The 23,500-nt window shown below is 54.2% G+C and overlaps 1 protein-coding gene, 1 long non-coding RNA gene and 1 pseudogene across 5 annotated transcripts; 1 reads left to right on the plus strand and 2 right to left on the minus strand.

The window, feature by feature from the left end:
• Positions 1-549: 549 nt before the first annotated feature.
• On the plus strand, positions 550-12,898 carry LOC105482925 (fibrosin). 4 transcript variants are annotated; one of them, XM_011743401.3, is made up of 18 exons: positions 550-2,106; positions 2,392-2,571; positions 3,264-3,299; positions 3,388-3,417; positions 4,493-4,541; positions 4,633-4,933; positions 6,299-6,600; positions 6,799-7,004; positions 7,119-7,163; positions 7,383-7,478; positions 7,710-7,778; positions 8,586-8,615; positions 8,993-9,064; positions 9,391-9,508; positions 9,613-9,693; positions 10,635-10,718; positions 10,850-11,057; positions 11,159-12,898. In XM_011743401.3, the coding sequence occupies exons 1-18, from the start codon at positions 1,651-1,653 to the stop codon at positions 11,736-11,738; spliced, it is 2,943 nt and encodes a 980-aa protein (XP_011741703.2). In that variant the 5' UTR covers positions 550-1,650; the 3' UTR covers positions 11,739-12,898. The 4 variants fall into 4 exon arrangements, with proteins under 4 accessions (XP_011741703.2, XP_070940510.1, XP_011741705.2 ...); XM_071084409.1 differs by lacking the exon at positions 8,586-8,615; XM_011743403.3 differs by lacking the exon at positions 3,388-3,417.
• A 1,456-nt stretch (positions 12,899-14,354) lies between these two features.
• LOC105482926 (uncharacterized) lies at positions 14,355-18,561 on the minus strand. The gene is made up of 3 exons (XR_987937.2): positions 18,192-18,561; positions 15,755-15,876; positions 14,355-14,486 (listed from the first exon to the last, which is right to left on the minus strand). It is a non-coding gene; the product is annotated as an uncharacterized lncRNA (long non-coding RNA).
• On the minus strand, positions 17,095-17,187 carry LOC112426917 (U6 spliceosomal RNA; annotated as a pseudogene).
• Positions 18,562-23,500: the final 4,939 nt, after the last annotated feature.

Below are 23,500 nucleotides of genomic sequence, written 5' to 3' on the forward strand. Positions count from 1 at the left end.
GCAGCCTCGCCTGGAAGGGACACGGCTGCCTGTTAGTGCGGCCAGCGCAGGCACAGCACGCGGCCGCTCGAGCCACCCCGCACCGCGGAACAACCAGCCAGCCGCCAGCCGGGCGGCGGCGGCGCCGCCACGCGCGTGCGCAAGACGCCAGGCTGTCTGCGGGCCGCGCTGAGCGGCGGAAAGGCGGCGATGACTTAACTGGCTGTGGAACAGAATCTCTCGCATCCGCGCGCCCCCCAGCGGCCAACCGCCCCCAACGCCTCAGGCCCGGCGTCTCCGCCCCTCGCCTCGACGCCATCAGGAGACTGGCCAATAAACTAACAGCAGGAAGAGGCGGGGCCCTGCGGGAACCTCCCCAAACACCTACTTCTAACCAGTCGAGTCACAAGACTGGGGGAAGGGCGGAGCCAATCTGACGTAACCCAATCCAAGATTTGAGGGCGGTTACATGCACCCACTCCCTCGGGTTTGGCTCCGCCCCTCGCCTTGACGTAGCCCTCTCAACCTATCAGCGACTGCGCCCGTGGAGGGGGTGAGGGGAAGGGGGCGGAGAGTGGGAGGAGGCCAAGAGAGGAAGGAGGTGTAGGCTGAGTAGGAAGAGGGAGGAGGGGCAGGGAAGTCCTGGCAGAGAAGCGCCCCAAGACTCCAAAGGAGACAACAGGAGTTTGCGCTGGAGGTCCCCCGCTGCCCATCGGCCGTTCCGGATTCCTTAAGGCCCAAGTCGGACAGAGACGGAGGAAAGGAGGAAGAGACTTTTATGTCGGCGGACAGAGGAGCTGTACCCGTCACCGTTGCCTCACATCCGGGGCTTTGGAGGGCTGGCCCCGCGGCCTCGCCCCGCCTCGCGCCTTTCATGGCGACCGGAGGCGGAGGCTGGAGGAGCTGGGCCCGGAGGAGGCCCCTTTAAATCTCCTTAAAGGGGTGGCCACTGAACTCGGCGCACTCCAACGCCAGCCTTAAAGGGGAAGCCGCCGAATAGACGCTGACAAATTGAGAACTGTGCCGTTGGCAGAACTGGGGCGAGTGGGGTTTTTATTTACCTCCTCCCCCACACCCAAGAAGTCTTTTAAATTCAACTTAAAGGGGAAGTGGCCGCTTGTGGAGGACTAGAAACTAACTCCGAGCCCTTAAAGGGACGGCCTGCTGTTTGAAGGACCCTGGCCTCCTTAAAGGGGTGGCCTCTTTGAGCCGGAGGACTTGAGACACTTTTAAAGGGGAGGTCTGCGTTTCGGGCGAGCTTTCTGCCCCTTTTAAAGGGGTGGCCCTTCCTCTTCCTCGGGGAGACTTGCCTCGACCCCTGGCAGGGGGCGGCCACCGCACTAGACCGCCGGACACTGTCGGGTCGTCTTAAAGGGGCCAGGGGCTGGACAACTTGAGGCCTCGCCTTAAAGGGACGGCCGCCCCGTTTTCGCCGTCGCGGCCCCGCCGAGCCCGCAGGGGGGGCCCTCGGGCTTGTCGCCCCGGGGGCGGCGCCGGCTTCCCGGGCCGTGGCCTTGGGGCAAGCTTGGGGCCAGCAGATCCGGCTTTAAAGGGGAAGCCGTGGCCCTCTCGTCCCTGTGTAGCCGCCAGCGCCGCGCCTGCGACCCCGGGCCTGCGGACAGGCCGCTTCGGGCCCCGCAGCCTCCGGATGCGGCGCTGAGGGCGGTCGCCATGGAGACGGCAGCGGCCGCGGCCCCGGGCCCGGGCTGGGCAGCGGAGGGGGAGCGGCGGCGGCGGCGCTGCTCGCGCCGAGACCGAGACCGGGAGCAGCGGCGCCGCCGAGGTCCAGGCGGCGACGCGCCCCGGGCCCTGTTGGCTGCCCCGCGCGGCTCCTCGTCCTCGTCGTCGCCTCCGCCGCCTGCCAGGCCTTGGTCGTCAGCTTCGTCTGGAGAGCGGCCCGGGGGCCCGAGACGCCGGCGGCCCCGTCCGAGACCTCGACCCCCGCGACCCCGAGCTCGGAAGCGGCCTGCCGGCTCGGGCAGCCGCGGGGAGGAGGAGGAGGAGGAGGAGGAGGGGGGCGCAGACGACGGAGAAGCCGAGGAGGAGCCTGAGGAGGAGGAAGAGGAGGAGGAGGACTTGATCGATGGCTTCGCCATCGCCAGCTTCGCCACCCTCGAGGCCTTGCAGGTGGGGCCTAATGGGCCTGGGGGGCTTTGGGGGTTTCCGAGGGGCAGCAAGGAGGGTGCAGTGCCCCGAGTGGGTGGAGTTGAGGGGGGAATGCTGGCACCCCAAACCAGAGCAACCGGCTCCTCTGGCCAGGCCTCTGCCCCGCCCTGGGGTGGGAGGAGGTAGAGCTTGTCTCTGGGGACCCGGTTTCCCGGCCTGAGGGGTACTTAGGCAGCTTGGTCACCCCTAGAGGGGTCGGGAGCTTGCCCTTTTCCATCCACCTCAGCCCCACATCCTTCTCCACAGAAGGATGCATCTCTTCAGCCCCCAGAGCGACTGGAACATCGGCTGAAGCATTCTGGGAAGCGGAAGAGGGGGGGCTCCAGTGGGGCCACCGGGGAGCCAGGGGACAGCTCTGATCGGGAGCCTGGCCGGCCCCCTGGGGATCGGGGCAGAAAATGGCCCAATAAGCGGAGAAGAAAAGAGGTGAGCTTGTCCTTTAAAACTCTTTAGGCAGAATGTATTTCCCACAGCCCCGTTTTTCGTCAGCAACGCCACTGTCCCTTGTAAACAGTGACCCCAGTCTCTAAGGGCAAAGAGGCAAGCAGGGAAAATTTGAGCCCTCACTCTCATCTGGGTCTGACGAAGGCCTTTCTACAGTTAGGTGCACCTACTTTTGCCTGGTTCTGTGTCTACTTCAAACGTTTTGATAATTCAGAGAGGCATCAAAGGAACTTAGTTGGGTCATAAATAGGAAAGAAATAGGAAGCAAACACCTAGACCTAAACTTGAGAAGCTACAGAAAGCAAAGATGGGGAGAGATGCTACAGAAACCCACATGAGGAAGCCGCTTGTGCTGCCTGGGGGATGGGAGGAGAGTTGTGGTTGGGGAAAGCCCCCTAGGATGTCTTAGTCAGGTCCTGAAGTATAGTCAGAAGTTTGCTAAGAAAAGAGATGGGGAAAAGTTGTTTTGGGCAAGAGCACGAAGACTTGAGGACCCGGCATATTTAGGAAATGGCGAAAGCTCTGGGACCCGGGTGGGCAGTGGCGGGAGAAGCAACTGGAAGGAGAGGCTGAGAGTAGATCCTGGAGGCCCGTGAGCGCCCTGCTGGGAGCTGCGACTTTCCCAGCCGCCTCAGCAGCCGCCTCCCTCACCTCTGGACTCTGGTCTTCCTCAGGCGTCCTCCCGTCACTCTCTGGAAGCTGGATACATAGTAAGTGCTATCCACCTGTCCTGGCCCCTCCCCACTCCACCCTGGGCCTCTTCCCTCTCGTGACACCTCTGTCTTTCCTTCTCCCCAGTGTGACGCGGAAAGTGATCTGGACGAGAGGGTGAGTGGGGCTAGAGCTTGGGTGGGCAGTGTCACTGCTTGTAAAAGGGACTGCAGCATAAAGGCCTTCTACGTGCAGCAGACAGCCTTCCCTTGAGTGGGAAACATGGCTTAGGTTGAGTCAGGATTAGGTTTTTGGGAGGAAGGGGGGTGGATTGGGAGGGTAAATGGCGTCATTTTTTCTTTTGGTGACTAGGGCTAGCTGACCAAGGAATGGAGGGTCCATGCTTTAGCATACTATTCTTTCCAAAGCCCTCGAGCTACTTCTGGTTCTCCACGGAAACCCAGAGTGGCTGTGGCACTGAGATGGGCCTTCTGCTGGTCATCAGCCTCTTCTTAGAATGCAGATGTCGATTCAAGTCTGAGCAGAAACCATTGTAGTCACTGTAGGGACTCAGCTTATGAAGGTGTATTTGAGTTTATCCTTAGGGGTGATTTGCTTGTTGTGAGATAATATGTCCTAGAAATGAATGCTGTAGCCATTGGGCCCATGTAAGTAACTCAATTTGCATTCCCTGATGTGTGTCTTGTTTTCGTTTCAAAAGTTGATTGGATAGGACTGTGGTGAACCAGTGGGTTCTTGTCCATTTGCTTCATCCATCTTTGTCTAGTTTAGGCTGACTGTTGCTACAAGAACAGGGGGCCCATTCTTGAGGGAATCTGCAAGCCTGAGTTTTAATGAGGAATCTCCGGATTCTTAAATATCTACAGTTGGTTTAAAACTTTTACTAAAAGTTTTAAGTGGCCCAAATGTATCTGTAAGTCAGGGAGGCCTGTGGGCCAGCAGCTAGTGACCTCTGACGTTTTGGTTTGGTTTGCCTGCTTCTCTGCTGCTTCAACGCTGTCTCTATTTAGTCCTCCTGGCCTATCGGATTCTTGGGCTCAGCTGCTCCACTCTGCTCTTTCTCCAAGCTCAGCCCTGCTAGAGCCCAGTCTTTGATGGATCTCAGCTAAACTGAAGGAACAGACTTGCTACTACCGCCAGTTCCTAGCAGCCTCCAGAGGCTATTTGGCCTTCCTGGATGGAGGCCTGGCCTGCCCACAACCTAACCCTATCCCTTGCCCTTCTTCCCCAGGTCTCCGATGATGACCTCGACCCATCCTTTACTGTCTCAACCAGCAAAGGTTGGTCCCAAGGTCTGGGGCCTGGAGGCACGGGAGGGAAGTGGGGTGAGCATGAGCCTCAACTGAGCATGTCTGCCATCCTGCCCCACAGCCTCGGGCCCCCACGGCGCCTTCAATGGGAACTGTGAAGCAAAACTCTCCGTGGTCCCTAAAGTGTCGGGCCTGGAGCGGAGCCAAGAACAGCCCCCGGGGCCCGACCCGCTGCTAGTGCCTTTCCCCCCAAAGGAACCACCGCCTCCACCGGTCCCTCGGCCTCCTGTCTCACCCCCTGCACCCCTGCCGGCCACCCCCAGTCTGCCACCCCCACCCCAGCCCCAGCTGCAGCTTCGGGTCTCGCCCTTCGGCCTCCGCACTTCTCCCTATGGCAGCAGCCTGGACCTCAGTACTGGCAGGTGAGTGGTCTGGGGGATTGATGCAGTCTGGAAGGGCCTGGTCAATTTGGTGCCAACCCTTGCTTTCTGTGGCAGGGACACAGGATGGTACCTGTGGGGTATGACTTGAAAAAGGATTCTGAGGCTGAAAACTTTGAGAAAAACAAATAGAAAGAGATGAACGCAGGACTGACTTGAGTCCGTTACACATTCCCCTGCCGGGGAATCCAGGCTGTGCTGTTTCCCAGTTGTATTTGCTGGTGAGAGGGCTTTTTCAGGCAGGCAAGTCTGCTCGGAATAGTGTTCTTTGGAACATACTTTGGGAAATGCTGACATGATGGTTAAGAGCGCTGGCTTTGGTGTCAGACCCAGATTCAAATTCTTGCTCTGACGCTTCCTGGCTGTGTGATTTTTGACAAGTCACTTAACCCCTCTGAGCCTCGATTTCCTCCTTCTGTCAAATGGAATAATCATACTATTTTCATCTTAAAGCTGTTGTGAGGATTAACTACGAGTGAATGCAGTGTTTCCCAAAGCGTGTACATTCAGTGTCAGTAACATATGGGATGATTTCAGGTTTTATGTGAGTAAACTTTAAAAAAAAGTCATGAGTTAGCTTTTTTGAGCTTTAGAAAGTTAAGTATCATCCCTCAGCCCCTTGATTTCATACGTGTTTAGGGGGAGGCTAAGTAAAAAAAAAAAAAAAAAAAAAAAGAAATTGAGTTGAGTTGTTAAAAGAAGCCAATGATGCAGTTGAGATGGTTACTCTGCTGGGCAGCAGTGGGGAAGGTGGCGTGGAGTGTTGGAGACTTGGATTAGCTTTTAAAGCAGGTGCTCGCCACAGGGTAAGAACTATTGACACTCATTATTGATGCTCTATTATTTTTGTCACCGTCATTGTCATCGTTGTTGTTATTGAGAAAACTAAGGCTCAGAGAGGAGCAGTGACTTGCTCAAGGTCACCCCAGGCATTCATGGCAAGATGGGCCTAGAATTCAGGTCTCCTGACTCCCAGGCCAGGCCCGTGTGGTGCTGCTTCCACTGTTGTAGGGTGGGGGACCCCAGGTGGCTTGTTCTAATTAAGCGTCAACATGAATGATCTGTTCTGTGCCGTGGTTGAGTCAGAAAGGGAAAGTCATCTGGCCAGAGATGGCAGAGGCAGCTGTGTGGATGCAGAGACCTAGACAGGGAGAAGTGGGGGTTGCTGGGTGTGGGAGGCACCTCAGTCTGAGAATGGATTCCCTGGGGGAGGGGGGTCCTGGGGCCAGGTTCTGCCACCTCCCATGTTGGAGAACCAGGGTCACAGTATCACCCAGGCTTCTGACCCCCGCCCGTCAGAGCTGGCACCTCCCAACCCCTCACTCATCTCCCCACTTCTCTCCCCAGCTCTTCACGGCCGCCCCCCAAGGCCCCGGCCCCTCCCGTGGCTCAGCCTCCCCCCTCATCATCCTCTTCGTCCTCCTCCTCCTCATCTGCCTCCTCCTCGTCCGCGCAGCTCACCCACCGGCCCCCAACGCCCTCACTGCCCCTGCCTCTGTCTACCCACAGCTTTCCCCCTCCCGGGCTGCGGCCCCCCCCACCACCCCACCACCCCTCCTTGTTCTCCCCTGGCCCCACCCTGCCCCCACCCCCACCCCTGCTGCAGGTGCCAGGGCACCCTGGGGCCTCAGCCGCTAACGCCCTTTCTGGTGAGTTTGGGGTCCTGGCCGGGGGGTGGGGGGCCATGGCCCCGGGCTCGGGCCCAGTTGGCTTTGGGGCACCTCGGCCTCAGCAGACAGCAGGGCTTGAGGAGGGAGTGGCTTGAGGCCAGAGGGAAGGCAGTCACCTGGGCCCAAGGAGGCTGATGTGGCGACAGCATTAAAGCCTTCTCCCGTCCCCTCCCACAGAGCAGGACCTGATCGGCCAGGACCTGAACTCTCGCTACCTGAATGCCCAGGGTGGCCCTGAGGTGGTGGGGGCAGGGGGCTCGGCCCGGCCCCTGGCCTTCCAGTTCCACCAGCACAACCACCAGCACCAGCACACCCACCAGCACACCCACCAGCACTTCACCCCTTATCCCCCAGGCCTGCTGCCACCCCACGGCCCCCACATGGTGAGCTCCTCATTGGGCCGGTGATGAGGCTCGGAGGCCTCAGGGGAGGGCATGGCTTCCGGGGGAAGGCCCGGGTCCCTGGCTGGCAGCTTACTCTTCCCTTCTCTCCCCTAGTTTGAGAAATATCCAGGAAAGATGGAAGGCCTTTTCCGACATAATGTGAGTGTGCGTGTGTGTGTGGGGTGTGTGGTGTGGGCGTGGATGCATCCATGCGTGTGACCCTGACTGCTGGGGTCCAGTCTTCAGTACAAAAGCAAGAGCCTTGAGCCTGGGAGAGCTCCCTGGGGGGCTTTACGGTGGAGACCCGTGGACTGACGGGCAGGCTGGACTTGGGCTGCGCCTCCACCCCCACCTGGACTAGTCCCCTTCTCTCCACAGCCGTACACGGCCTTCCCTCCCGCAGTGCCCGGGCTGCCTCCGGGCCTCCCGCCGGCTGTCTCCTTTGGCTCCCTGCAGGGGGCCTTCCAGCCCAAGGTGAGCTCCCAATCCAGACACCACCACTTCCTCCCATCTTGACATACCCAGACACGCCGTGTCCAAGCACCCTCCTCGCATTCCCCAAAGCCGTGCCCATCCTCCTGCCCTGCTGCACCCAGGTTTCTCCAAAGCCATGATCCCTCCCTGCCCCGTGTCCCAGCTTGGTTCTGGACCCCTTTGTGCTCGGTGCCAGCTCTCCTCTCTCATCCCTCCACTCCCCTTTCCCAGAGCACGAACCCTGAGCTGCCACCACGACTGGGGCCGGTGCCGAGCGGGCTCTCCCAGAAGGGGACACAGGTGAGGGGGCCAGGGCAGGTCCTGGGGGAGCTGGAAGGTGTGTTGCGGGGAGAACAGAACTGACTTGAGGAGAGTGAACTACTGATTCCTCCCTTGAATTCACAATCAGGGGTGTTCCTGGGTGTCTCATAGAGGGAATTTCTGTAAGTAACTGGCTTTCCCAGGCATGAGGAATGAGAGTTTTATGAGCTTGTTCCAGGAATAAGATGATTAGGACAGTGGTTTTTGTAGTGGTTTTCAAACTTTTTAATAAAGTCACAAAACACTTTTTTTCCAAATGATATCATACTAGGAAGCGCTGTTCGGAAAACAAAAGATAAGCTGCCCCTTGGTGAAGTGAGGAGAGCCAGAGCCTCCCTCCCTCCCCTTAGCACTTGCAGCAGCGTAGACCCCAGGGCTGCAGGAGCATTGTGAAACGCACAGGACCAGTTTCCTACAGGAAGGACTAGGCCAGAGGTTTTCCAACTTCCTTCAAAGGCATTTTTCTTAAAGAAATCTTAAACAGACCGCTATACTCTAAAGTTGGTAATAGGATAGCTTCTCTGAGAAACCTGTCCTGACTGCCCCTCACCACCCGCAGCCTCCCAGCAGGGCACCTCCCTGGGGCTTGGTTCAGAAACCTTGTGCTGGAGGAGAGATGCCTAGAGTGGGAGAGATGGGGAAAGGAGTTTGGGCCTGAGCAGGAAGGGTTTGAGGGAGTCCCAGTGTCTCAGGCATGTGGGGGGTGAGTGAATGCTGTGGAGATGTGAGGCACCTGGCCCAGACTCGGGTCTGAGTCGCCTCCCATCTCTCCATTGCCATCCCCAGATCCCCGACCATTTCCGGCAACCTTTGAGGGTGAGTTGTGTGAGGATCTCAGGCTGCATGAGGCTGGGGGCCGGTGTTAGGGTGTTTGGTTAAGGGGGGTCTTGCTTGGGAATAAGTGAGAAGCCCAAAACATGGAGGCAGCCGGATGTGGAACAGCAGAGAGTGAGGGCTTTCAAGTCGCAGACCTGGGCTCAGATGGAACTGGCCATGGGACCTTGGGCAAGGCAGTTGATCTCTCTGAGCCTCAGTTTCCTAGGCTGTAAAATGAACCTAGTCATCCCTTGGTTGTAGGAACAATGAGTAGGGATGTTTTGTGGCGAGGCTGGGCCCAGAGCTAGGCCTGGAGTGGATGATGAGTGAACGTTCTTTCCTTCCCTTTCCCTTTGGTCATCCTTCTGGGGCGGCAGAAACCAGGGAAGTGGTGTGCCATGCACGTGCGTGTGGCTTACATGATCCTGAGACACCAGGAGAAAATGAAGGTACTGGGGCCGGAGGGCTGGGGAGAGTGGGTCTCAGAGTCAGGGGAGGACTGAGCTCTGGGCATTGGCCCTCAACAGAGCTCAGTAGAATCTTGGCCAGAAACATCTTCTGTCCCCCATCACTGCTGAACAGTTCCATGGCTGGCACCTTAGTTCTCTGGCTCATTAGCAGGCTGCTCAGAGAAGGCTCCAAGAGAGGCAGAAGATAGGCATCCAAGCTCCATCTGGGTGCCAGCCAGCCTTTGGAGGGGAACCACGCGTGGGAGAGCAAGAGGGGGACCAGACCGGCTCCTCATGTACTGCCCCTCTCCCTGTGTCGCACACAGGGTGACTCCCACAAGCTTGACTTTCGGAACGACCTCCTGCCCTGCCTTCCGGGGCCCTATGGGGCCCTGCCCCCTGGGCAGGAGCTCTCCCACCCGGCCTCCCTCTTCACTGCGACTGGTGAGTCTGGCCAGCCCCCTTGGGCCTGAGGTTCCCTGTCTGTAGCCCAAGGCCCAGCTTGTGCCCACTCAGCCTCATCAGAATCTCCCACCTCTCTGCCCCAGGTGCCGTCCACGCTGCAGCCAACCCTTTCACGGCAGCTCCCGGGGCCCATGGACCCTTCCTGAGCCCCAGCACCCACATTGGTAAGAGCCAAGGGCGTGTTGGGCAACCTAGGCTTTGTCCCTGACTTCCAGGAGATGGAAATCAGACCCAGCAGGCAGGTGGAATGCGGGATAGACCTGGTTCCACTTGCTTAGTGACCTTGGGCAGGTTACTCTACCCCCTCTGAGCCTTGATTTCCTCATCTGTAAAATAAGTAGGGAAGAGCAGGGCGACTTCAATCTCTGCCAGCTGGAGCCCTGTCTCCCAGTAGCCAGTGGCAGGGGCAGTACACCACCTGGGAGGGGAAGGTGGGGAGGCCGTGCTGGCCCAGGGGAGAACATGGCCACTGACTCCTAGGATCTTGGCGGGCTTCTTGGGGAGGTTTCACCTGGGTTTGGGTAGACAAGGAGGAGTTGAGCCTGGTGGCTTGAAGAAGGGTGTTCCTGGCTGGGGACATGGTGACATTCTAGTGGCGGGATAGGTTAGTTGTTCTGTCTGACTGTGTGACGCATGCATGAAGTTAGGGTCAGGTCGGGAAGGGCCCTGCATGTCAGGCTGCGGGGAAGCCAAAAAGGTCTTCAGGCGAGTGGCTTGCTGCAGAGCGGAGATCTGCTGCGATGGGTCCAGGCGGCTGGTGTTGGGGAGTCGGGGAGAAGAGCATGACTTCATGTCAAGGAAGCCCTGGGTTGGTACCACTCCCTAGCTAGATGACCCCAGGCAAGTCATTTCACCTCTCTGAGCCTGTTTCATCATCTTCAAGTGGGCATGATCCTAACCACCTCTTGGGCTTTTTGTGAAGTTAACCGACAGGGTGCTTGTCAAAGCTCAATACCTTCCTGGCCCAAGGAAGTGCTCAGCACAGGGCTGCTGAAAGCAGGCAGCTGAGGACTCCAGGCACCGGTCCTGCCTCTGCCCAGCCAGGCCTGGTGCCTGCTCAGCACCGGCTGCCCAGTGCTCTGACCACCCCCCTTTCCTCCCACAGATCCCTTTGGGCGTCCCACAAGCTTCGCCTCTTTGGCTGCCCTCTCCAACGGGGCCTTTGGAGGCCTGGGCAGCCCCACATTCAGTGAGTGTGGGTGCGGTGGGGTTGGGGGACTGCGGCCGCGGGGTGACAGTTCAGACCGGGGTCTGGGAGGAGGCCTGAATGGGGCCTCCCACTCCTGGCCCCTGTCACTCTTTGCTTCACCCTCTGCCCAGACTCCGGCGCCGTCTTTGCCCAGAAAGAAAGCCCAGGGGCCCCACCAGCTTTCGCCTCCCCGCCGGACCCATGGGGCCGCCTGCACCGCAGTCCTCTGGCCTTTCCTGCCTGGGTCCGGCCCCCTGAGGCCGCCCGGACTCCAGGCTCAGACAAGGAGCGGCCTGTGGAGCGGAGGGAGCCCTCCATTACCAAGGAGGAGAAGGACAGGTGTGCCTCCCGCCCACCCTGCCCCTGCCCCTGCCCCTGCCCCACTCTCAGCCTCTGCTGCCTCTGGAGAACTTCATTCTCTCCCCACTCCTGCCCTCCAGGGACCTCCCCTTCTCACGGCCCCAGCTCCGAGTTTCTCCTGCTACTCCCAAGGCCCGGGCTGGCGAGGAGGGGCCTCGGCCAACCAAGGAATCCGTGCGGGTAAAGGAAGAGAGGAAGGAGGAGGCTGCCGCTGCCGCCGCCGCTGCTGCTGCCGCCGCCGCCGCCGCTGCCGCCGCAGCAGCCACTGGGCCCCAGGGCCTTCACCTGCTGTTTGAGAGGCCCCGGCCACCCCCATTTCTGGGCCCTAGCCCACCAGATCGCTGTGCTGGCTTCCTGGAGCCAACCTGGTTGGCAGCACCCCCACGCCTGGCAAGGCCACCCCGCTTCTATGAGGCGGGTGAGGAGCTAACTGGACCCGGGGCCGTGGCCGCTGCCCGCCTCTACGGTCTGGAACCTGCTCACCCCTTGCTCTACAGCCGCTTGGCTCCTCCACCGCCACCTGCTGCGGCCCCAGGCACCCCTCACCTTCTCAGCAAGACCCCACCAGGAGCCCTTTTGGGGGCACCACCTCCGCTTGTGCCCGCCCCCCGGCCCAGTTCCCCACCTAGGGGCCCCGGCCCAGCTCGGGCTGACAGGTGAGGGGAGGGGAGGGGTCGGGGCGAAGCTCCATCTCCCGTTCCTTTAACCAGGTCCTAGGGCTGAGGTTTTAAGCCAGGGCTGGAGGGCAAAGGTCATAACCTCACCAGCCACCTCTGAGGTCATGGAACCTGGGAACAGAAGCCTCAACCCCCACGAGACCAAGCATCACATGGAGTGTAGGGTCACTGGGAGAGCAGAGGTCAGCCTCTAGAGAGGGAGAGGGGTGTGTGCATGGGAGTGTGGCTCATCTCGGGGGCCATGGGGCCTCCTGAGGTGCACCTTTGCCCCTCTAAGGGCCTCTAGGCCCTGGGCCTGTCTCCCCAAGGGCTCACTAAGCCAGAGGCCAAAGTGCCCCCTCCCCTTCACCTACCACCCAAGTCCTCATGCCCTCCGAGGGCTGGAGGAGGAGGGGCTTAAGGAAGGGGGGTTCCATGTACATATTTATCACCCCTTTCACATAGCCCCAAGACCTTTTGTACATTTTTACAGGGGTGCCCCTCCCAACAGTCCCCTTCCTGGTTAATTAAATCCTCAGACTGGTGCTGTGTTCCTAGCCTCTGGCCTCTCTGTGGGGAAGGGAGATTGCAGGGGGAAGAGCCGGGAAGGGACAGTCAGGCTTCTCCCTGGGAAGGTGGGGCCAGCAGGAGATGACCAACAGGGGGCGGGACCTGGGGACCTGGGCTGGAGGGAAGGGCAGAAGCTTCCTGCTTGGCTTACAGCCCTGGTTCCCCCAACATGTTCCCATTCACTCTGCCCCCACCCTCAAAGGCTCAGCCTCTAAATCTCAGACTCCACCACTTCTTAATGGCTCAGTCCCCCTTACCCCATTTCCAAGTGCCCCCAGGACTCCTGGGCCCTGCTTCCCTGAACCCTGTTCTCCAAAACCCTGCCCCAGGCTAAGGGTGGCCAGAGAAGGTCACCATGTACCACACACCAAAGAAGGGGGTCGGCCCAGGGGTGGGCGACACAGGCAGCTTCTTCGGCAGCCTCACGGCAGCAACCCCAGCCTTCCCAAAGCAGCAGGCGCCTCCAGGCTGGGGCCCAACCTAGAAGGCAGGGGTCAATCTAACAAAACCCTAACGTTGACTTTTTTCCCCGGTGGGGCTTATTCTGTAACATGACTTGCGGATATTTATATAAAAATGAGTGTTACAATGAGACCCCTGGCTCCTCTTTGAGTGTGTGTGGGGTGGGTTGAACCAGGGTGGGGTGTGTGGGTCCTGGGGTAAGGAAGGGATTAGGACAGTACTGTGCATATCCTGCCAAGGTTTTCCTCCCTCCCATCCGCCTGGGTGAGTTGGTCTGCCACTTCTGGAGGGATGGGTTCAAGGGTTGGGCACTGAAGTTTTTCACATTATTTTTCTATAACCAGGAATACATAGTATATGTAGGACTCAAGCCACCCAGCAAGAGACACTGAGCAAAACATTAAATTTCTCTTTCACCTGCCAACCTTCCCAAGCCCCATCCCCTTCCCCCAGGTAACCACTGTCAATCATTCTGTGTGTATTCTTCAGGTCCTATGTGTTTCCCCGCACATGTCTGCACAGGCAGAGTATGTTAAAAAAGATCTATAATTTAAAATTTTTCTGTTTCTTGTGAAGTAATACATAGTCATATAAAACCATTCAAACACACAAGTACAGAGCACAGAGGGAAAGTGCCCCCATCATCCCACTTCTTGCCACCTCTTGAGGATAACTACTGTTTTGTTTTGTTTTGTTTTTTTGAGACAGAGTTTCGTTCTTGTTGCCCAGGCTGGAGTGCAATGGTGTGATCTTGGCTCACCGCAACCTCTGCCTCCTGGGTTCAAGCGATTCTCCTACCTTAGCCTCCCAAGTAGCTGGGATTATAGGCATGTGCCACCATGCCCGGCTAATTTTGTATTTTTTTTTTTTTAGTAGAAGTGGGATTTCTCCATGTTGGTCAGGCTGGTCTCGAACTCCCAACCTCAGGTGATCTGCCCGCCTCAGCCTCACAAAGTGCTGGGATTACAGGCGTGAGCCACCACACCTGGCAACCACTGTTAATTGTCAGGGAAATTCCTCCAGTTCTTTTTCTAGCTATTACAGGCCACTGCAACAAAGTGAGGCACATGAATTTTTTCATTTCCTGGTGCATGTAAACGTTATGGTTCTGACTGGGCGTGGTGGCTCACGCCTGTAATCCCAGCACTTTGGGAGGCTAAGGTGAATGTGGTCAGGAGATCGAGACCATTCTGGCCAACATGGTGAAAACCCGTCTCCACCAAAAATACAAAAATTAGCCAAGCGTGGTGGTGTGAGCCTGTAGTCCCAGCTACTCAGGAGGCTGAAGCAGGAGAATCACTTGAACCCAGGAGGTGGAGGTTGCAGTGAGTTGAGATCGCGCCACTGCACTCCAGCCTGGGTGACAGAGTGAGACTCCGTCTCAAAAAAAAAAAAAAGGAAAGAAAAAAAGTTCCTGTTCCACAATACTGCAGTCTAAGTGAGCAATAGTGTTATGTCTATGAAAACAGGGACATACTTTAATTTTTTAAATGGTAACAATCATCTGAGCTTTTGCAAGTCGTAATCTTTTTGCTGGTGGAGGGTCTTGCCTCATTGGTGATGGCTGCTGACTGATTGAGGTGGTGGTCGCTGAAGGCTGGGGTGACAGCAGTTTCTTGACAACAAGGAACTTTGCCTCCTTGATTGACTCTTCCTTTCGCTTGAACACTTAGAGGCCATTATTGTAGGGTTATTAATTGGCCTAGTTTGAATATTGTCTCTGAGAAGAGGGAGGCCCAAGCAGAGAGAGAGAGAACAGTCAACACACACTTGTTCATTGAGTTCGCCCTCTTACATCGGCACTGTTTGTGGCACCCCGAAGCAATTACGATAGTAACGTCAAAGATCACAGATCATTGTAACAGATACAATAATGGAAAAGTTCAAGATAATGTGAGATTTAACAAAATGTGACACAAACACGAAGTAAGGGCATGCGTGGTGGTTCACGCCTGTAATCCCAGAACTTTGGGAGGCTGAGGTAGGTGCATCCCTGAGGTCAGGAGTTCAAGATCAGCCTGGTCAACATGGTGAAAGCCCATCTCTACTACAAAATACAAAAAGCTGGGCATGGTGGCTGACTCCTGTAATCCCAGCTATTCAGGAGGCTGAGCAGGAGAATCACTTGAATCCGGGAGGTGGAGGTTGCAGTGAGCTGAGATCGTGCCACTGCACTCCAGCCTGGCTGACAGGGCGAGACTCTCTCTGTCTTAAAAAAAAAAAAAGAAAAAAAAAGAAAAAAAAAAAAGCAAGTCACTACTAAGGTGGGCTGCCCCAGCTGGCGCCTACCTGAGCTCCTATAGAATTAACTGCATGGTCTTATTCTAAGTATGCCTGCTTTTTTTCTTTTTTGAAACAGGGTCTCACTCTATCGCCCAGGCTAGAGTGTAGTAGTATGATTTCAGCTCACTGCAACCTCCATCTCTGGGCTCAAACAGTCCTCCCGCCTCAGCCTCCTGAGTAGCTGGGACTATAGGCATGCACCACCACGTCCAGCTAATTTTTGTACTTTTTGCAGAAACAGGATTTTGTCATGTTGCCCAGGCTGGTCTCAAACTCCTGGACTCAAGCCATCTACCCCCTGGGCCTCCCAAAGTCCTGGGATTACAGGTGTGATCTACCATACCCAGATTTGTTTTGCTTTTGAGGCAATCTCGTTCTGTTGACCAGGCTGGAGTGCAGTGGTGCGATCACAGATCACTTCAGCCTCCAACTCCTATTCCCAAATGATCCTCCTGCCTCAGCCTCCTGAGTAGCTGGAACTACAAGCCTGTGCCACCGCACTTGGCTAGTTTTAAATTTTTATAGAGACAGGGTTCTTGCCTTGTTGCCCAGGCTGGTCTCAAACTCCTGGCCCCAAGCAATCCTCCTGCCTCAGCCTCCGAAAGTGCTGGGATTACAGGTGTGAGCCACTGTGCCTGGCCCATAAGTGTACCTGTTGCCTTAGGAAATAATGCAGCCAGCATTCCCTGCCACCACCACACATACCCAGGACGTCTAGGGAAGGCTCAAGCCTAGATTGCTCCAACAGAAGTCAGAAACAGGTGACCAGAAGGTGAAAGTTGGCCTGCAGACAAGATTTCACATGGAAGTCCTTGTTTTCAGCTTCCCTTGAAAAATCCAAAAATCTATGGTCACTAGACCTGCTTACTCCCATGGCTTTCCTTTCTTTCCTTTGAGATGGGGCATATTCTCACCAGATTGCCACTGTTCCCTCTACTCTGTTGTCTTGGAGTACACCACAGTCACTATTCAGGCTACCTCTCTGACCCCTATAGGCATTTGAGAGTGACTCTCAGGATATTTTCTTTCTCTTTTTTTTTTTTTTTTTTGAGACAGTCTTGCTCGGTTGCCCAGGCTAGAGTGCAATGACGCAATCTCATGTCCCTGCAACGTCCACCTCCCGGATTCAAGCCATTCTCCTGTCTCAGCCTTGCAAGTAGCTGGGATTACAGGCATGCACCACCATGCTCGGCTAATTTTTTGTGTTTTTAGTAGAGATGGGTCACACTAAATGTTGGCCAGCCTGGTCTCGAACTCCTGACCTCAGGTGATCCACCCGCCTCAGCCCCCCAAAATGCCGCGATTACAGGCATGAGCCACCACGCCCTGCACAGTTAAATATTTTCTAGACATGCCTATCCCACCTCTCCTAGATCTCTCCCCAAGCACCTCAGATATCCCAGAAATTAAGTCATCTTCGAGATCTGATGCCCTGCTTCCCCCAGGTTTCCATTTCTGTGTCATCAGCACTCAAGTCAGAAACCTCCCTCTTCCCTCACTTGATATAGTTTCTGAGCTGCCCTTGATTCTTTTAACCACTGTTGACTTCATCTGGCCGGTGATACAGAGGTACACAAAACAAACCCCAGCCATCCTGGAGCTTACATTGGACTATGAAAGAGGACAATTACAGAAGCTAATGACAAAGAATTCCAAGGGCTGGGCGTGATGTCTCATGCCTGTAATCTCGGCACTTTGGGAGGCTGAAGTGGGCAGATCACCTGAAGTCAGGAGTTCAAGATCAGCCTGGCCAACATGGTGAAACCCTGTCTCTATTATAATAAAAATACAAAAATTAGCCAGGTGTGGTGGTGTGCACCTGTAATCCCAGCTACTTGGGAGGCTGAGGCAGGAGAATCACTTGAAACTGGAAGGTGGAGTTTGCAGTGAGCCAGAATCGGCCATTTCACTCTAACCTGGGCAACAGAGCCAGACTCCGTCTCAAAAGAAAAAAAAATCATTTTTAATTTTTCTGGGTACATAGAAAGTGTATATATTTATGTGTTGCAAGACATTTTGATACAGACATGCAATTGTGTAATCACAAAAATATGGAAAGCTTCATGAATTTGCATGTCATCCTTGCTCAGGGGCCATGCTAACCTCTGTATAATGTTTTAGCATATGTGGCCGGGCGCGGTGGCCCATGCCTGTAATCCTAGCACTTTGGGAGGCCAAGGTGAGTGGATTTCCTGAGAGTGCAGGAGCTCGAGACCAGCCTGGGCAACACAGTGAAACCCCGCAGTCCCTTCTTCACTCAGGCCGAGGCAGGCGTATTGCTTGAGCCCGGAGTTCGAGACCAGTCTGAGCAACATGGTAAAACCCTGTCTCTATGAAAAATACAAAAATTAGGATGTGTCGGCCCGCACCTGTAGTCCCAGCTACTTGGGAGACTGGGGCAAGAAGATCACTTGAGACCAGGAAGCAGGAAGTTGAGGCTACAGTGAGCAATGATGGCACCACTGCCCTCCAGCCTGGGCGACAGAGCAAGACCTTGTCAAGAAAGAGAGAGAGAGAGAGAGAGAGAGAGAGAGAGAGAGAGAGAAAGGAAGATGAAAGTTATACATATACATGTTTGTTATTTAAAAGTAGAGATGGGAGCTGAGCACATTGGCTCCTGCCTCTAATCCCAGCACTTCAGTAACTGAGGTAGGAGGATCGCTTGAGTTCAGGAGTTCAAGACCCGTCTTTATGTAAAAACAAAACCAAACACATGGCCAGATGCTGTGGCTCACGCCTGTAATCCCAGCACTTTGGGAGGCCGAGGCAGGCGGATTACCCGAGATCAGGAATTTAAGACCAGTCTGGTCAACATGACGAAACCCCAACTCTACAACAATATAAAAATTAGCCGGGCATGGTGGTGCACATCTGTGATCCCAGCTACTTGGGAGGCTGATGCATGGGTCGCTTGAAAATGGGAGGTAGAGGTTGCCGTGAGCTGAGATCGTGCCACTGCACTCCAGCCTGGGCAACAGAGTGAGACTTCGTCTCAAAAACAAAACCAAAAACAACACAGATCTCTGTGGATAGACATTTAGGTTGTTTCCAGCATTTGTGTTATGACAAACAGGATTTCTGGGAGTATTTTTATTATTTTATTATTATTGCTGAGATAAAATTCACATATCATAAAACGTACCTTTTAAAGTGTGCCATTTGGTGGTTTTCGTATATTCACGAAGTCGTACAAGCATTGCCATTATCTAATTCTGGAGCCATTCAGAAACACCCATTTTTTTATGGCCACGTGTGCATGTGTCAGCAGAAGGCGCTCTTGGAGGTGCAGCTGATGGGTTGTACAACCATTGCCATTATCTAATCCTGGAGACATTCAGAAACACCCATTTTTTATGGCTGTGTGTGCCTGTGCAAGCAGAAGGCCCCTGTGGAGCTGCAGCTGATGGGCTTTGGGGCAATGAGTCCTTCCAATGGAAAGAAAGTGGGGCCCAGAGGCTTGGGATCACCACATTACCTCTGCTACACTGAGCAATTTGCAATGACCGCCAGTCCCTCGGGGAAAGTTAGTCCTATCCGGATTTTTGCACATCAGATTTCCTTCAAGCAGGGTAGGCCCCTAAATATTCCAGTTAGAACAGGCTAATGATAGGAAATGTCCCCGTAACATGGGAGTTGTGATATCTCAATTCACAGACCTTGCAGTTGTGTGGTCCTTTTAAAACCTAAGTCAGGCCGGGCGCGGTGGCTCACGCCTGTAATCCCAGCACTTTGGAAGGCTGAGGTGGGTGGATCACGAGGTCAGGAGATTGAGACCATCCTGGCCAAAACGGTGAAACCCCGTCTCTACTAAAATTACAAAAAATTAGCCAGGCGTGGTGGTGGGCACCTATAGTCCCAGCTACTCGGGAGGCTGAGGCAGGAGAATGGTGTGAACCCGGGAGGCGGAGCTTGCAGTGAGCACTGAAATCGCACCACTGCGCTCCATCCTAGGCGACAAGAGCTAGACTCCATCTCAAAACAAAAACAAAAACAAAAAACCTAAGTGAGGTGATGTCTTCCTCTGCTTTCAAAACTCCCCAAAAAAGGAAAAAAGTGGCCAGGCGCAATGGCTTACGCCTATAATCCCAACACTTTGGGAGACTGAGAAGAGCAGATCACAAGGCCAGGAGTTCCAGACCAGCCTGGCCAATATGGTGAAACCCCCGTCTCTACTAAAAAACAAAAATACAAAAATTAGCTGGGTGTGGTGGTGTGCGCCTGTAGTCCCAGCTACTCTGGAGGCTGAGGCAGAAGAACCGCTTGAACCCAGGAGGTGAAAGTTGCAGTGAGTCAAGATGGCGCACACTGCACTCCAGCCTGGGCGACAGAGCAAGACTCTGTCTCAACAACAACAACAAAAAAAAAAAAAAAAAAAAGAAAGAAAGAAAGAAAGAAAGAAGGAAGGAAGGAAGGAAGGAAAGAAGGAAGGAAAAAAGTACAGCCAAAATAAACAAATTCTGCAATGGCTAGCATCTCACTCACAGTAGAAGCCAAGTCCTTACAAAGACCTGCAAAGCCCAACACAATCTGGTTCCTGCCTACCTCCCAGGCCCCCTCTCCCAGCCCTCGCCCTCTCACTCACTCTGTTCCAGCCCCTCTGGCCTCCTGATAGGGCCTCCAGCTCACCCAGCACATGCCCACCTTGAGGACCTCACAATGCTCTTTCGTCTGCCTAACAGATTCCTGCACAGTTCCAGCCTCACTCAATTTCCCCACTCTGTCGCCCAGGCTGGAGTGCAGTGGAGTGATCTTGGCTCACCGTAACCTCTGTCTCCCGGGCTCAAATGGTTCTCCTGCCTCAGTCTCCCAAGTAGCTGGGATTACAGGTGTGCACCACCATGCCCAGCTAATTTTTGTATTTTTAATAGAGACAGGGTTTCACCATATTGGCCAGGCTGGTCTTTAACTCCTGACCTCAGGTGATCTATCCGCCTCAATCTCCCAAAGTGCTGAAATTACAGGTGTGAGCCACCACGCCCAGCCCGTAATGGGTACTTTGTTAGGCCCCAAGGTGGTGGGCAGTGATGGGTAAGACTTATGAATGGCTCAAGCCACCGCGCCTGGCCCCTAAACCCACACTTTGCTAACCGTTTGCTTTGTGATGTTAGGCTAGTTGCCTAAACTCTTGGAGCCTGAGAGTGAAGCACACCTATCACAAAGGGAAAGAGCCTTGGACTCCACTGGGCAGTGATGAGTAAAAGCTGCTGCAAATGAAAAAGCCTCCCACAGCACTGAGGTCCACAAAACAGTAGCTATCAGGGTGATTCTTATGTAAATACTCTGAATAATAATACCACTAACATGTATAGAACTAGATGTCAAGCTCTGTTAGGCGCCCACATCAGGGGAGATCTTCTAGTCCCTAACTCTTTACCCAAAACCAGCTTCTGCTCACTAAACCCCACTGGGAATAAGGAGGAGGCGCTCTCGGTGATGCAAATGAGTGTTGACTTTTGTTTTATTAACAAAACAATGAGCCCTTAGAAGTATAATGGAAATGTTTAGAACTTTGAAAGGAGAGAAATCAGTTAACAAGTGCTTACTGATAACACTCACACCCAGCTCTACTTGTCAATAAACATTTCCCAAAGCCTGAAGATTGGAATCCAGGCGAGGGCCCTAAGGGCTGTGTGAACTGGGGCCTGTTACTTGAGGTCACTGTGTTTCAAGTTAATGCAGGAAAACAGGGAAGTAATGAGGCTGACCTCTTGGGGCTTCGGTGAAATGTGTATGAAGAGCTTGGCACTTAATAGAAACAAGGCAATTTTTCTTATCTAAGGAAATCATTTTACCTCAACCCTCCCCATCTCACTCCTACTTCAGAAGTGTAGGAGACTCCCCTAGATTCTGATCCTTAATTCTGGCATCACAGAGCCACTTTCAGTTTCCTGGGGGAAGACAGGAGGGAGGAATAATGTGTGGAATCAATACTGAGGATGCTGGCCTGGCGTGGTGGCTCATGCCTGTAATCCCATCACTTTCTGAGGCTGAGGCGGGTGGATCATCTAAGATCGGGAGTTTGAGACCAGCCTGGCCAACATGGTGAAACCCAGTGAAACCCAGTCTCTACTAAAAATACAAAAATTAGCCGGGCATGGCTACGCAGTAGGTGCACGCCTGTAAACCCAGCTACTGTGGAGGCTGAGGCAGGAGAATTGCTTGCACCCAGGAGGAGGAGGTTGCAGTGAGCTGAGATCTTGCCACTGTACTCCAGCCTGGGCAACAGAGCAAGATCCCATCTCAAAAAATAAAAAATAAATTTTAAAAAGACAGGATGCCTAGAGCCATTGTGCTAGGTGCAGAACAGGCTAGTTAGGCAAGCAATAGACAGATATCTAAATATATATGTATAAGTATTTTTAAAATAGAGACAGGGTCTCACTACAGTGCCCAGGCTAGTCTTGAACTCCTGGCCTCAAGCAATTCTTCCACTTTGGACTCCCAAAGTGATGGGATTACAGGAGTCAGCCTCTATGCCTGGTGGAGAGATACTTTTATATTTTATTTTATTTTATTTATTTGACACAGGGTCTTGCTGTCACCCAGGCTGGAGTGCAGCGGCGTGATCTCGGCTCACTGCAACCTCCGTCTCCTGGGTTCAAGTGATTATCCTGCCTCAGCCTCTGGAGTAGCTGGGATTACAGGTGCCTGCCACCACACCCAGCTAATTTTCATATTATTTATTTATTTTTAGTTAATTAATTAATTTTAATTTTAATTATATTTATTTATTTTTTGAGACGCAGTCTTGCTCTGTCACCCAGGCTGGAGTGCAGTGGCATGATCGTGGCTCACCTCAGCCTCCGCTTCCCGAGTTCAAGTGATTCTCCTGTCTCAACCTCCCAAGTAACTGGGATTACAGTGTGGACCACTATGCCCAGCTAATTAATTATTATTATTTATTTATTTATTTATTTATTTATTTTTTGAGACAGTCTTTCTCTGTCACCCAGGCTGGAGTGCAGTGGTGCGATCTTGGCTCACTGCAAGCTCTGCCTCCCGGGTTCACGCTAGTCTCCTGCCTCAGCCTCCCGAGTAGCTGGGACTACAGGCGCCCACCACCACACCCGGCTAATTTTTTGTATTTTTAGTAGAGATGGGGTTTCACTGTGTTAGCCAGGATGGTCTCGATCTCCTGACCTCGTGATCTGCCTGCCTCAGCCTCCCAAAGTGCTGGGACTACAGACGTGAGCCACCACGTCCGGTCGATTTTTTATTTTTAGTAGAGATGGGGTTTAACCATGTTGGCCAGACTGGTCTGGAACTCCTGTACTCAAGTGGTCCACCCACCTCGGCCTCCCAAAATGCTGGGATTACAGGCGTGAGCTACCGCACCTCGCCTGGAGAGATATTTAGAGAAAAAGAAAAAAAACCTTACAGTGTTTCCTTACGCGTGAAGATACACACTACAAGGGTACATGCTGTTATGATATATACTGGTTTTCATCCATGATTCCTGGCTCCTGACTTCTGTATCCCTTATTACAGTCTTTTGTTACGATGTGGGTGTGTTAGGCCTCAGGAAACAAGAGTCTCTCTCCAGCCCTCTTTTCACCTTCACCTGCCCCAAGGCAAGACTCTAATCTACTCCTGCCTTTCTGATTATGGGTTTTAAAACTCTCCCAGAGGCCAGGAGCGGTGGCTCACGCCTGTAATCCCAGCACTTTGGGAGGCCGAGGCGGGCGGATCACAAGGTCAGGAGATCGAGACCACGGTGAAACCCCGTCTCTACTAAAAATACAAAAAATTAGCCGGGCGCGGTGGCGGGTGCCTGTAGTCCCAGCTACTCAGGAGGCTGAGGCAGGAGAATGGCGTAAACCCAGGAGGCGGAGCTTGCAGTGAGCCGAGATCGCGCCACTGCACTCCAGCCTGGGCGACAGAGCGAGACTCCGTCTCAAAAAAAAAAAAAAAAAAAAAAAAAAAACTCTCCCAGAAAAGGGTCCCACCCTACACCCTGAGGGCAGGAATGCTGATGCTGTGAAGCTTCCATAAAAACTCAAGAAATTCATGGCTCACACCTGTAATCCCAGCAAACTGGGAGGCCTAGGTGGGAGGATTGTTTGAGCCCCAGAGTTCCAGACCAGCCTGGGCAACATAGGGAGACCTCATCTCTACAAAAAAGTAGGCAAGTGTGGTGGCACACGCCTTTAGTCCCAGCTACTCAGGAGGCTGAGGTGGGAGGATCGCTTGTCCCAAGAGTTCAAGGCTCCAGTGAACCATGATCATGCTACTGCACTCCAGCCTGGGTGACACAGCGAGATCCTGCCTCAAAAAACAGAACAGAAAGATAGAAAGAAGGCCAGGAGCGGTGGCTCACACCTGTAATCCCAGCACTTTGGGCGGCCAAGGTAGGAGGATCACCTGAGGTCAGGAGTTTGAGACCAGCCAGGCAAACATGGTGTCACCTCATCTCTACTAAAAATACAAAAATTAGCCTTGTGTGCTGGCGTG

Source organism: Macaca nemestrina, chromosome 18 (assembly GCF_043159975.1).
Source record: "Macaca nemestrina isolate mMacNem1 chromosome 18, mMacNem.hap1, whole genome shotgun sequence".
In the NCBI taxonomy this organism is placed as follows: domain Eukaryota; kingdom Metazoa; phylum Chordata; class Mammalia; order Primates; family Cercopithecidae; genus Macaca; species Macaca nemestrina.

Coding starts and splice junctions, on each gene's coding strand:
- LOC105482925 (XM_011743401.3), top strand. CDS start 1,651: ATGGAGACGGCAGCGGCCGCGGCCCCGGGCCCGGGCTGGGCAGCGGAG. Junction 6,601..6,798: donor AGCCGCTAACGCCCTTTCTG/GTGAGTTTGGGG, acceptor CCCCTCCCACAG/AGCAGGACCTGATCGGCCAG. Junction 10,719..10,849: donor CCTGGGCAGCCCCACATTCA/GTGAGTGTGGGT, acceptor CCCTCTGCCCAG/ACTCCGGCGCCGTCTTTGCC.